This window comes from Solea solea, chromosome 19, assembly GCF_958295425.1.
Source record: "Solea solea chromosome 19, fSolSol10.1, whole genome shotgun sequence".
In the NCBI taxonomy this organism is placed as follows: Eukaryota; Metazoa; Chordata; class Actinopteri; order Pleuronectiformes; family Soleidae; genus Solea; species Solea solea.
In genome coordinates, this window is record NC_081152.1 from 18054770 (window position 1) to 18069458 (window position 14689).

The 14689-nt window shown below is 41.8% G+C and overlaps 2 protein-coding genes across 2 annotated transcripts; one reads left to right on the forward strand and one right to left on the reverse strand.

The window, feature by feature from the left end:
- Positions 1-570: 570 nt before the first annotated feature.
- On the forward strand, positions 571-11397 carry LOC131446502 (sorting nexin-18-like). Its single transcript, XM_058617752.1, has 4 exons — positions 571-1880; positions 2755-3048; positions 3529-3911; positions 9528-11397. Exons 1-4 carry the CDS (start codon positions 1108-1110, stop codon positions 9758-9760), a joined length of 1683 nt encoding a protein of 560 aa, XP_058473735.1. The 5' UTR covers positions 571-1107; the 3' UTR covers positions 9761-11397.
- A 1725-nt stretch (positions 11398-13122) lies between these two features.
- LOC131446434 (heat shock protein 30-like) lies at positions 13123-14074 on the reverse strand. Its single transcript, XM_058617655.1, has one exon. The coding sequence runs from the start codon at positions 13938-13940 to the stop codon at positions 13257-13259; it is 684 nt and encodes a 227-aa protein (XP_058473638.1). The 5' UTR covers positions 13941-14074; the 3' UTR covers positions 13123-13256.
- Between the last annotated feature and the right edge of the window lie 615 nt (positions 14075-14689).

The window sequence follows — 14689 nt, forward strand, 5'->3', positions numbered from 1 at the left end:
AAAAAGTCGCTTTACTGCCATCATCTGGACAGAAAGAGGAACTGTTGTTTGCTACCACTGTGTGGTGAAACGCTGACCTCTAGTGAACGCAGTCGGAAAACACACTATTACAGTATATTGTATCGTATATTGAATTAAGAAGAAGGTATTCTATAATGTTATACTTGTTTTTTCCCATTATATTTGATTCTATTTTAAGAAAACTGTTTTTAAATCATGATGTTTGTGAAGATTCTCCTTCATCCAGGTCATGGAGTCTTACTTGAGATGAACTTACTCTGTGTGTATTTTATACATTTAAATCACTTTTTTAATTATTTTTTTTATTATTATAAGTGTGGTGCATTAGAATGAGGTCTTTCCAGTCTATAATAGTGGGCTCGTGCCTTTAAAAGGTGGTGTTGAAGACAGATGTGATGATGAAGAGGATGAAAAGGCTTTAAACTGTGGTTTACGTGGGTTTTTTCCATGAGTAACTCCACCAGTGACTTGACTCAACTCGCTCGTGGCTCCTCCCTCCATTACTCACACACACTCTACTACGTGTTAGGACTGGTCCTTTAAAACTTACAAGCATCTGGGAGAGAGAGAGAGAGGACTATCACCCCCTCCCTCCCTTCTTCTCTCCTCTCCTCTCCTCCCTCCTTCCTCGCTGACTCTTATCAGGAGAATTCACGAAGCCGCCTCACTTCGTCACAAGTTCGCCTGCTCGATACTTTGATCCGCATCTTTTCTCCTGGAGAGAAACCACTTGTAAAGTAAGGGTTTTCCTCCGACCTGGATTAAGTTCTGCGTGGAAACAAGTGATATTCGAAGCCTCAGAGAGAGAGAGCGAGAGAGAGAGAGGAGGTGCGTGTCGGGTAGCCTTCTCCTCCTCCTCCTCCTCCTCCTGCTGCTGCTGCTGTTCCTGCTCTTGTTCCTGAACGCACGGATACAAGTCTGTTAGAGTTTGACAGCACTGGAGAAACTCCTGCTGCTGCTGCTGCTGCTGTTAGGACTAAATCTAATCCAAAAGTTTTGATCCAAGGAAGAAGAAAAAAAGTTCTGGAAGTAAAAACAGGGATAAGGTTTTAAGAAAAAAGGTTGTTCGTAACAGCGTGTTGAATTATGGCGCTGAAGGCCAGGGTGTTGTATGATTTCCACTCTGAAAACCCAGGAGAGATCTCCATAACTGAGAATGAGCTGGTGACTCTGTTCAGTGAGGAGGAGCTGGAGGGCTGGTTGGAGGGGGAGAACAGCAGGGGGCAGGCTGGTCTCTTCCCCGCCTCCTATGTGGAGATCATCAGGGACCACATCACCTCTAACAACAACAACGGCTTCTCCTCAAAAACCAAAGCGGTTCCAGCGACGCAGACGTCCTTCACACCCTCTGACTCCCATCCCCAGAGAGCAGTCGGGGTTGGAAGTGTTGGCAGTGGTGGAAGCAGCTTCCACACCAGCCAGGGAAGCGATGACGACTGGGACGACGACTGGGACGACAACTCTCCTGCCACTGATGTTTCTCCTGGGTTTGGCAGCTCGCCCCCCCTGTACCCGGTCACCACCTCCCTGCCAGCGCGGCGTGAAAGTGGCCAACAGCAACATCAGCACCACCAGCAGGCCAAGAGCTCGGCCACGGTGGGGAGGAACCTCAACAGGTTCTCCACCTTCGTCAAGTCTGGAGGCGAGGCCTTCCTGCTCGGGGAAGCCTCTGCGTTTGTCAAGGATGGGGACAGGATCTGCGTGGTGATGGGGAAGCATGGACCTGAGTGGCAGGAGGATCCGTACCCGTTCACGTGCACCATTGATGACCCCACCAAGCAGACCAAGTTCAAAGGCATGAAGAGCTACATGTCGTACGGCCTGACCCCCACGCACACAAACATTCAAGTCAACCGCAGGTAAATAAATTCTTCACCTCTTCCTCCTGCCTTTTATCCATTATGGTACGGTTCAGTACGGGTACAGTTTGGAATGGTAAAGCCCTGGATCAAGCTTGTATTTCAACTGAGAACAGTACCTGGTAGGCGGGGTGTAGGCTGTGCCCGATGGCCGTGTCAGCAAGATACGTAGCATGTCGCCTAATCAGCTAACTGCATATCGTACCATTTTTCTCCGGTACCCTAAGGGAAGGGTGCCAACATTATGGCACAAGATGGCAGCCTTCCTAAAGCAAGGCCGATATCCAAAATACATATACAAAATGTATTTTAAGATGATGAAAACGGAAGACTTGAACAAACATATCTATGTGAAGTAGTGTTTTCGGGTCTAATACTGACATCACAACCTTGAGTATCACAATTTCAAATATCCTTTTCACATAAATGAGAAATAAACAGCTCACGACTCAGTTAAAATACTGTTCATGCTTTTGTTCACATTTTTGCAGTCTGAGCTTGGAGAAGCAATTAGGTAGTTTGCATCTTATCATAACAAATCAGATCACAATCGCAACATCTGCCAAAAAAACTCTAATTTTGACCAGTATGGGACTGGTACCAGCTCATCCCTTTGAACACTGTAGCTTCAAAGTAAATGTTTCCACAAAATAGCTTAAACAGAGTAGAGTGTGGCACTTTGCCCTTTGGAGTCTTCAGAAATCTCCATATTTCCTCTCTTGAGATTCCCTCTGCACCTTCCACCTTGTTTTCCTGTCATTTTAACATATGTTCACTTGTTTCAGTGTCAGCCAAGGAGCAAAATTCTTTCTCCTTCATTCTCACACCTTCTCGCCTCCCACTTGTACCCCTCTCCCTCCACTCACTCCCACAGGTATAAACACTTTGACTGGCTGTACGCTCGCCTGGTGGAGCGTTTCCCCGTCATCTCTGTGCCCCACCTGCCGGAGAAGCAGGCCACGGGACGCTTCGAGGAGGACTTCATCTCCAAGAGGAGGAAAGGTCTGATCTGGTGGATGAACCACATGATCAGTCACCCCGTGTTGGCACGGTGTGACGTTTTCCAGCATTTCCTGACGTGCGGGGCAGACGAGAAAGCCTGGAAACAGGGCAAGAGGAAGGCGGAGAGGGACGAACTGGTCGGTGCCAATTTCTTCCTCACAATCAGGTGAGAGTTTGGTCATGGACTGGAGAGGTTGTGGGTTGAAACCCTGGATTTTGGGGATATGGCACATGCAGGAAATTGGTTTACTTGTACAGTATGTAACAGGCTATTGTGTATGAAATGTGTAATCACAGCTCCATTGAATTGTTGAAGTGTGGTGCTATGAGGCACTGACATGCTGTCAACAGTCACTTTGCCAAAGTGCACCGTCATTTCTGTGAACCAGCCTGGGACCCAGACACTTCCTTTCACTGATAACATGGCTGCTGGCAGGAACAGAAGGGAAAACCAGAGGCTAACCTCACAAAAGAGCCCATGCCTGCTTGATCTTTATCTTCCATTTAGACAACCTTATTTGACTTGAAATTGAAAGGCGTAAACCACTCACTCTCCTGCACCAAATCCCATAGAGAAAATCACAGTAAAATAATTTGTGTAAATAATGCAAAACTCTAAAGCGGTTTCCTCATATTTCCTCCTCAGCACGCCTGATGTTCCTCTGGACCTCCAGGAGGTGGAGAGCAAAATCGAAGGTTTCAAGTCCTTCACCAAAAGGCTGGACGAGAACATCGTTGTCGTGAACACCACCATCAACGAGTTTGCCCGCAAACAGATGGCTGGGTTCAAGAAGGAGTACCAGAAGGTGGGACAGTCCTTCAGACTCCTGGGTCAGGTCTTCGAGCTGGACCAGCAGGTGTATTCAACCAGTCTGAACAAAGCCATCGCGTACACTGGTGAAGCCTACGAGGTCATAGGAGAGTATTTTGCTGAGCAGCCACGCCAGGACCTGGATCCCATTTCTGACCTGTTGGACCTCTACAGAGGACACTTGGCCAATTTTCCCGACATCATCCATGTACAGAAAGGTAAGGATGTGTGTGTGTTTGTTTGTGCGTTCAAGTGGCAAATTCAAACACACAATGGCTGCCACATAGCATCATTAGTCTGAGGGGGATCAAGCACAGTTTTACTTTAAACATTAAAATTGTACCAGATAATAGAAGTAGTTTTGGGTTTATGGTAGATGGTAATAAAGCAGTGTTTCTCAACCCTGGTCCTCAGGGAACACTGCCCTGCATGTTTTAGATGTTGCCCTGCAACACACCTGATTCAGATGGTCAGCTCGTCAACAAGCTCTGCAGAAGCCTGGTAATGAGCTGTTCATCTGAATCAGGTGTGTTGGAGCAGGGCAACATCTACATGCAGGGCAGTGTTCCCTGAGGACCAGGGTTGTGAAACACTGTAATAAAGAGTTATTACTCCACATAGTTGCTGAAATTTAAAAAAGCAGATAACTGCTCATGTGTATCCAAAGCTATACTGTAACTAAAGGATGGTTAGCTTAGCTTAACATTAGGATGAAGAAGGAAAAGTTATAACCTTAGCCAAGAGACTGCCTTATTGCTTATAAATTTGAAGCTAAGTTATTACTGGCTCAAAAACCTAGTTTAGATGTTACTTGCTAACTAAATTTGAAAACATGTTGAGGTTGTGCTGTGCTAAGATAAACTAATAAGCAATGTCTCACAAAAAAATTTGCTTTTATGTTTGCTAATTATCTTAAAAACAAGTTTTCTGTGGTTAGCTAAGCTAATACTGGCTTAAAAACGAATCGTGTATGTTCTGTGCTTACTAACTTTGAAAACAAGTTGAAGTTTTGTTGTGGTAAGCTACGCTAATCCTGGCTAAAAACAAACTAAATTTGAAAACAAGCTTTGTTGTGGTAAACCAAGCTAGCACCAGTTCCAAACTAAATTTGTATGATACATTTTTTTTACCCAATTTGAAAACAGGAAGCACCGGTTTAATATAGATCGTATTTTAAACATTAAAATAACAACAAACCACTATGTGGGTTTTATGTATAAACATGTAGTGAGGTAATGCTGCTGTAAGCAGAGTCACACACTATCTCTGTGTGTTGTAACCTGAGCTTTCCTATTACTTTGTTTTGAAGCAGGTCACGCCACATGTACATGTTAGTACATGTTAGTGCCTCTTTATGAAACAGTTGTTTTTTCCTCATATACTGTTTGTAATGTGAGATGTCCAGACCAGGATGAGCAATGCCCTCAGGTGAAAGCGACATTTAACAGCCTTTAATTCCAGGAGGAATAATTCCGCCCGCCCTCACTGACAACAGATTGTAGCCACTTCTGCAAAAGTCAAGTTTGTATTATATGTATTGTATAATTGATAAAGTCAGTGTTTTAAGCTTGGACGATACAGGAGATGCTGGTCTACTGCTTCTTCCTGTGATTAGTTTGTGGCACTGAGGGAAATTCAAACAATGAATTTCAAACACTGAAATAACAAAATAGCACATTTCAATTTTACTGATGGAGGCAGCAGTGATCGAGAACTCCTTTGTGCTGTTTTATAAAAATGATTTTCTTAATAGACTTTGGTGTGGGGGAGTGGGCAGTTTACTACGCAACACAAACTTTAGTTTAACTGCAAGAAAACACTGTCTTCAGAATTTTTTGACGTCAGCAGGCATAGATTTTATTAGGTGAAGTATTAGGTGACGCTTCAAAAACATTAACTACACCTGTGAACCACCAACTATGTGTGTGAGAAAAAAAATCAAATGCAAAACCAAGCAAAGAAGCTGGAAGGAACTGAGAGCCAGGGCTCCCACTCTTGGTTTCCAAACAGCAGACATTAATTGACTTAGGAACAAGAGACGCACATATTTAGCTATTTTAATTTGCTTTAAAAGAATAATGATGCTCCTAAAAGACGCCATCCTATTTTTATGTTGCCATAAAGGCAGACAATACACAGAGACCCAGTTTCCTAACCGAGGGCAACATCTGTTTTCGTTTACCCAACTGCGGCGTCAATCTGCAGAGTCGAAAACTTGAAACCCTGGGCCTGTCCATTGTAATGGCCTGGATACTGTGGGACTCTGTGCTCACTCATTTGAAAACACACAGACACACAAAGGACTTGCAGATGAGTTTGCTTGTTAGTTCTCTGCAGGTCGGGAGGAGGGAGTCACTCCTGGCACATAAACTCCTGACGTTTGCCAAACCTGGAGGCTCTGTTTCTATAGCGCGCTGAGAGCTCGGTTCTCTCCAGATACAATCACAGCGTCTGACTATGGAAACACACAGCCTGAATCCCAATGGTCTCTGTGATGGACACAACCCCTTTGACAAATAACACGGTGCTGTAACCATCTACGAACACCAACACTACTGTTACACTGATAATTGGGCAAAAAAGGGCTTGCATTGTCAGTGATTAAAAAAAAAAAAACACAGGTCAAATTAAGCAAAGATGAGGCAAACCCAGCCTAGACCTTATTGCACTTAAGCCAGATCAACTGACCCTAGGGAATTCATGGTAGTGTAATATGATATGTATATTATTACGGCTTTTACAGGACCTCGTGGCACAGAACATCGTCTACAAACTTACCAAAGCCTGGTTCTCATTTCAGGAAAACCTGAGCTACAAGTGATTTATGAGGAAACAGTTGCTGGAGGAGGAAGAGCAGCCTTTTCTTCACTTCTTTATTTCTCAACTAAAAAAAGAAACATTGTCGTATCCACACCCAGATGTTTATTTATTTGATAGATTTAATTAAAATCTGTCAAACGAATCTTGCCACAATGCTACCAAGAACAAAGACTCTGTAGCGCGTTAATAAAAACGGTTTATTACTTGCACAAAAGGAATTTAAGATTCCAGTGTGAGTTGAGGGATGAAAGCAAGAGGCTCTGATTAATCCAAGGCTGCTGTCATAGAGGAGTCTGATGAGTAACGCCCATGAACACATGAACACGATGCAGCAGAAAGACAAAGAATCTGCACCGCTGTCACAATTACCTCTCACAAAATGGCCAGTTTAGTCACAGTTTCCATAACAGCTGATTTCGATGAAGGCCCCTCAGTAAACAAACCGAATGAAACAAGACTCGGGAGGTTTTACATTCTCTTTCTTCTCCCTGAAACTCTCTGTGCATCAGTGTATATCAGCCCACCTCATGTTTACAGTGCCGGGCATTAAAGCTGCCGGGCACTAAAAGGTGGACAACTGTGTTTTTGTTGAGCCCAAAAATGTCCCCGTGTTGTTTGGACTGGTCTCGTCTGTGAGATCCAGAGAGTTTACATGTGATAAGAACGAGCAGATTCCTGGGCCTCTTGTACTCTGTTGCCCTGGGACTGCAGGAATGCAAAATGGAGCAGTCTCAGGATTAGTTTCCCCTCCTCCCTCTTTTCTTCTCGCTCTTTTCCTTCTTCCTCCTGGTGGTGGTTGAAGAGAAGAAGGAAGAAGAAGAAAAGAGGGAGAGAGGTCGTAATGTGTGTGTGTGTGTGTGTGTTAGTATTTGTTGCCTCTGTAGGACATTTTCTGGCATAAACACTGACCTTCTCAGGACCAGTAGTACTCATGGAGACCAAAACATGGTCCTAATGAGGCAGAACCTCGTTTTTGAGGAGCTGGTGAAGTTTGGGGCAAAGATTTGAATTGTTAGGTTAAGGGTAGGGATAGTTTAGGGATAATTAACTGGTTAACATTAATAATGCTTTGTTTTGGTTGTCCTAATGAATTGGAGGTCATCTTTGTGAGAACATTTTGGCAAATTCTCGCAATTTTAAAGGGTTTTTAGAGAGTTAAGACTTGTTTTTTGAGGGGTAGTTTCGGGTTAAAGCACATCCTTTGGAAGGCTCAGTGGGTTTAGATTAAGAATTAGGGTTAGGCATTTTGGTGTAATGGTGTGTACTTGTCTTTATATCTCTGTGAGGTCCAAAACATGTACGAAACATCGTTTTGAGGACATTTTGACCTTGTGGGGACATTGAGCCCTACAACCTAAAATAATTTTCTAGGGTTAGGACCTGTTCTAGGGTTATAATTGGGTTTAGGTTGCGATTAGGGTTTGGCACTTAGTTGTGATGGCTAAAGCTAGGGAATGCAATATGTCCTTACTAAGATAGAAAAACAAGTCTGTTTGTGTGTGTGTGATGGGATTCAGGTAGCTTCACCAAGCTCCAGAGTTCAGATTACAGCTCCCTAATCACTTTGGCAGCCACTAGAGCAAAGTCCAACTTGATTCTCGGTTCATGTGCTCGTGTCGAGATGGTGTTTATTTACGATGTGTGTGTGTGTGTGTGTGTGTGAAATTAGGTTAGGAGAGACTTTTGGTTGATGAGATCAGGCAGGAGCATCACACCAGGCAACCAGCTGACGTTAGCAAGCGTCACAACGAGTTCCTCTTCGACTCTTAACCTCAGACTTCCTACCTCTGGAAACTTGAATGACGCAAGACTAGACGACATGAGTCACAGCTGCTTTTTGTAAAAATATGCAAGAATCAGCTACTTTCTGTACAATCATAGTATTAGTTCCTTTAAGTTTAAAACAAAGTTTTCCTCTGAAGTCATTGTTGATTTCTTCTGTAATTTACTCTCCACACGTTCTACTTGGACCACGTTTTTGAATTTCTTCAGGCTCTGTATGTGTGCCAGGTCCTTTGACCCACATACAGCAAACTGTCAGCTGCGATAATTCCACATCTGGACCAATACTGAATTAACAGCAGGGTTTAGCCCATATGTGGAAGTTTATGAACCTAATTTGGGCCAGTTAGGAAAAAGCTGTAAGAATGCAGACTGTGACAGAGTGTTTCTCCGTTCACCTTTCTCTTTCTCAAACACACCAGGAAACTAAGGTTTGCGTAGTCAGCTTTTACTTCAAAACATGAAAAAATACTCTCACACTCAGCCTGGTTTTAGTCTTGGACTTGTGGCAGATATAGAAGACCTAGTTTGAAAATTTAGTAAACACTTTGATTGCATTCATGTGTGTCTAAAGCTACAAACAGTGGATGGTTAGCTTAACTTAACATTAGGATGAAGGTGGAAGAGCTAGGCTGAACTTAGCCTAAGAATCCCCCTAATACTGGCTGAAAACATATCCTGTATATTCATTAGTTATAAAAATGTTGAAGGTTTTTGTGGTAAACTAAGCTAGTACTGGCTCAAAACCTTATTTTGTATGGTCTTTGCTTACTAAATGTGAAAGCATGGTGATGTTTTTTTTGCCAAGATAAGCTAATAAGCTAATGGCTTTTAAGTTTTCTTAAAATTAAACCTTGTACATTCAGTTTTGAAAAAATCCTGAACATTAGTTGTGGAATGCTAAGCTAATAGCTAAAAAACACATCAGTACTTATATGAAAACTGAAAGTTTTGTTGTGGTGAGCTAAGCTATTAGCGGTTCAAAACAAATTTTGTATGATAATTGCTTACTAAATTTGCAAACAGGAAAAAAGTTGAAGGTTTGTTGTGCTAAGCAAAGCTATTTTGTTATGTCCCATGAGTTTGATATTGTCTCACTTTACCCCCTAAAGCAAAAAGGCTGGTAAAAATAAGGATATTACTCAAATATTACAAATAAGGTCAGTGTTTTTATTTTTGCTTCAGCTTCACCTTAGACTTTTTTTCTCTTAAACCTACTTCTCCTCTTTCAGGTGCACTGACTAAGGTGAGGGACTGTCCGAAGCAGGAAGGGGAGCTCCACGACCGCTGCAACATCATTTCATGCGCCACGCTGGCGGAAATTCAACACTTCCATCGCACGCGCGTACGGGACTTCCGTGCGCAGATGCAGCACCATCTCCGTCAGCAGATCAGCTTCTTCCAGAAGATCACGGCCAAGCTGGAAGATGCGCTTCAGAAATACGACGATGACCATGACCAGTAGGAGGAGGGAGAGGGTGAAGTTGGACTAAAACAAAAAAAATGCCTTAAAGGAAGTGGGAGAAAAGCCTGAAGAGGGAAACAGACAGGGTTTGATTGATGTTCTCAACGACATCTAATCGACCTGCACCAGAAGAAAAAACACCCTGGAGACTTGTGTTGTCATGGATCCTGGGCCTGGGATGAGTGTTTGAGAGAAAACTGTCCCTCTGTAGAAAAATATAGGCCACTTGTCTGCGGAATGACAACCTCTTGTATAACGTGGACAGCTCTGATGAATGTACCAGTCGCAGGGATTTTGCTGACGCTCTGTGAACATCTTGAAACTCAGCAGAACGGCAGAGATGTTGAAAACAGCTGCTCTCCATCGGCCACGGCTGCCCCCCCGGTTTGAGGTGATCCCTACACATCTTTACCATTTCACCACTTCATTCATCATTTCACCTCCTCCTACAGGAACACAGTAAACACACAAACACAGACATGAATCCTTCGTTGTTGTGTTTTCATGGGTGGAACGACTGGACTGCATGAATTTATCTCCACACTTGTTTTGCTTTTACTTGAATTACCTGCTCAGTATTGTTTTTCGATGGGAGGTGACAGTTTTCCTTCTCCTCAGCTGACACAGTTTAGCACAGTGCAGCTTGAAATCTGAACACTGTGATGACTAACGTCGCTGAAATCTCACTGGTGTTGTCACATCTGTACTAAATTACAACCCTGAACCCCTTAAGTGCCTTAACTGACCTAAAAACGATGGTGGACCAAGTTGAAACTGGTTTTATGTCTCTTATTGACCATGTGTCTTGTTTTGAGAAGCTGCTCCACAGCTGGGGGTTTTTTTTTGTCTTTCTGTTTTTTGGGGGGGGAGGTTGTTTTATTGAAACCATCTGTGTATGTGATTGTTTTCTCTCAGTCCAGGGAGAGGTCAGAGGTCAGGCTCAGGATATGGACACTTTGGTGCTTTCTTGTGAGGAAGTGTTTTGAACAAAGCCATTCTGTGCTCTTGATTATTATGGGATTATAGTGCATTTCCAGTTCTGATTTTTGACAATCTAGTCGAGTCTTGTCAGCATCACTGAGCTGGATCTTTCATGACATTGGGAGGTTATTTTTGTTTACATGAAGCTTTACGTTTGGTTTCCCTGATTCCCCAAACATTGTAATCTGAACTGTTGATGGCAGATGACACAGATATTCTGAATAGTTTCAGCGTCATTTGCTGAACCTCACTAATGCTGCAATACCCCAATATAGTCAGCAGGGGGCTCTAATGAGCACATGGGACAGTTGTGGTAGATTTCGACAGGGCTGGGCAATATGATCAAAAAAGGTTGTTATTACATTGAAAAATATACAAATCATTAAAAATTGATAGTTATTATTATAATAAATATCAGTTCATTACTAACAGCGTTTTGATTCAGAGTGTGTGTGTGTGTGTGTGTGTTTGTTTACGCACTCACTGTCGATAAACAAGTAGAAACGCAGTTCCAGATCTGATCTTCTTGTGCCTTATGTGGATAAATAGTCATACTATTGATGCATATCAAAGTTTTGGAATCTAACTATTGAAGAAAATGGATTATATATATATATATACAATTATTGTCATTGAATTATTGCCCAGCTCTTAATCTATATAGTTAACATCATGTTCTTCACCATTTCTTATTGTTTTACTTTGTTTTTACATGTTAAAATGCAGACGTTCTGACTTGTGAGCACTTTTATTAACACAGATTGAGGGTTTTTTGTAACCCTAACCCATTTTGTTTGAATTCCACATCTGTAAAGCTTTAAAAAAAAAAAAAAGTATCTCACGCCGTTGCAATGCGTCCGTGGTGGTGACGAGAATCTGAGCGTCCACGTATAGACATGTTAGTTCTGTCGCGTTTACTCTCACATAGTATTTTTTACTTGTTGTTTTTTTTAAATCTGTAAATTTCATGTGTGCCTTCACATTCCTCTCCTGTGATCGACCCTAAAGGTCAATAACAGCGTGAATTTTTTCTGCCTGGTTGTTGTTTCTCTTCTTCCATGACGATGAAAACATTTGCTAACACTTCTAATGTAACACAGTGGGACAACATTTCAATATATATGTACGTAAGATTATTGTTTTCCTGAAATATAACTTATCATTTCACCTCTCCTGCTTTGTGTCTTTAATTTGGTCTTTTCATTGAGTGTCTTCTTTTAAATTTAACACAGTTTTTTTATAAACTCTCGTATGGTCACGATTGGGCTACTTTAGATGTTAAAATTGAGATATTTGTCAATTTTCTTCACAAAATTTCAGAATAAGTTTCTGTTTTTATATGGAATAATGTACATTTCACAATAGAATAGAAACAGAAATCAAAAATTAGAAAACTAAACAAGTTGTAATACATTTAATAATGTGATAATTATTATAACCATACAAAGAGGAAGAGGAGGTCATGGGCCAAGTTTTCCGATATCAAGTGTCGAGGCCACATGAAATAATTTGGAGGGCTGCATGTGGGCCACGGACCCCAAGTTTGAAACCTCTGCCTTAAATAATCACAACCTGACACTTTTACTGCTAAAATCTTATAATGCTTCATTTAAAGTTTGACATCGTCATAAACAGACTTTGAGAAGATACCAAAACATCTGTTATTGACGTTTCATTTTCAGGTCATAATTTTCCTCCTTTATCTTCTTCTTAGTAAGTCTGGAGAGCAGTTAGTTCATCGTTGATCGATGTGTGATTCTCCTGACGAGGCTGCAGCGGCAGTTTGGTTTGTGATATCTGACACCAGAGTGTCACACACTTCAGCTCAGGTTTCTGCAGCCGCAGGCGTCCATTACCAAGAGACCAGAGGATCCTTCTGTATTTTTAAAGAAGGTATTTAAAGAGAAAATGTTGTTGTTTTTTTAAATATTTAATAGAAATAGAAAAATATTCATATGAAATATAAGTAAGATTCAAAAAACCCTGAAACAAAGAGATTTGTCCTCTTTGTTTGGCACTGGTTTGGAGTCAGTGAGTTATTTGGTGACATAATAATCTTTTATTTTTATTTTAATACTGATATTTAAGACCTTATATTGGATTAATATTTATATATAAGACACTGCTTCATAGGCTCCTACATGTGTCACAGGACATGTAAGCTATTAAAATGAAAAGATGTTTTTCAATAAAAAGGCACTAAAATAGAAAAATAAACATTTAAAATGTACAGTTTATGTATGAAAGAAACAAGAAAACTTGATACCAAGAGATGTGAGTTGTAAGAATAATGTGGCTGGTTTGGACTTAGTAGTTTCTGAACTAATTTTGTACGATCACTTATTCTACATGTATATAAGATATATTTTAATGAGACAAAATTTCACTTAAATTGTGTTTATTTACATGGCATTTATTTCACTCATTGACTTATTAATGTACATTCACCATCACCATCAATATGTAACGTTAGTATGAAAACATGATGTTTGACAGAGACACAGTAACACTGTGATCAGTCCATGTGTCCAGGTTTGTCCTGTGTGCTGCTGTCGTGTGTCTCAGAGCTGCCGCTGCTGCTGCTGCTGCTGCTGTTGTTGTCTTCTGTGTGTGAAGACTCACTCTGCTGTGTTTTCTCCTCCGTGCTCCTCTGGATGCTCAGCTCTCTCTCAGCCTCCTCGGCACATGGAGCTCTGGCTGCCTGGATGTGGAGCTTCCCGTCTGGACTCAGGCAGCAGGTGACGGCTTCAGGGTTCACACCTTCAGGCAGATCAAACTCCTGTCTGAACTCCTGGAGTCTGTAAGAGTAGGAGCCGTTCCCGTCCTCCTGCTTCTTCTCCGTCTTGCCGCTGACTCTCAGCTTCCTGCCCACCTGCCTGACAGACAGCTCCTCTGGAGAAAAGCCTTCAGCGTTCAGGATCAGGCCAAAGTTGTCTCCATGTTTCTCCAGCTGGAAGGAAACTGGCTGCATGGTCTCACTGCTTTGGACAGACTTCTTCTTCTTCTTCTCCTCCTCCTCCAGGATCTGCTGTTGAAGTGTGTCCATCAGCTCCAGACTGCTGCTCAGCTCCTGCAGGCGTCTCTGCAGTAGATGCTGCTGGTAGAGCTGAGGTCTAACCTCTGGCCACAGACTGCGCACAGGCCAGTGGATGAGCATGAGTGGACTGAGGCCAGACTGGGATCCACGAGAGCACAGCATCTTCAGTGTGGGTTTGGAGTTGATTCTTCTTGTTGTGAGATGAAACACTGTTAAAGTGTCTGTTCTTCTTGTGTTGTCTTCTGTCTCAGCTGTGGGACTGTCCACGCTTTTATATTCTAACTGGAGGAGCTCCAGAGTCTTCAGGAACTTTCCAGTCACTACCACACCTCTACACTGGGAGGAGCTGTTTTTACAGATACCTGACGTTGCTGGAACTTTCTTGCTCTTTCAGGAACCTTCCTGCATTTGCAGGACTTCAACACTAGATGTCACTAATACTCTTGTCATTATCATAACTGTAACTGAACCTCAGTGATGTTTTGTTCCATTCAACAAATTGATGTTTTATCAATAATAATATCATTTAACACCAATCAATATGCTTTACCTGCATTTATTACCATGTTCACTGGATTGTTATTGAACACAGTGTTTATAATATTCCAATAACAACAGTCTACTGAGAGGAAACAGAGAATATGATATGAAATAAATAGATTTTATTGAATTTGTTGATGTACGGGTCAAATCATTTTCTGTGAAAACAGTGTCTTTTAAATTAAAGTGATTAGTAGGTTTCCTTTGCTAAACTGGACACACATATTGACAACTTTATTTAACAAGAAAAAAAAAATATATATATACATAGTATAATAGATATATAGACAGCTAGTTAGTTATCTAACACAATTTCCTGTTGAAGAACAACACTGCCCTCTACAGTTCAAAGCTCTCTATCACAGTTTAAA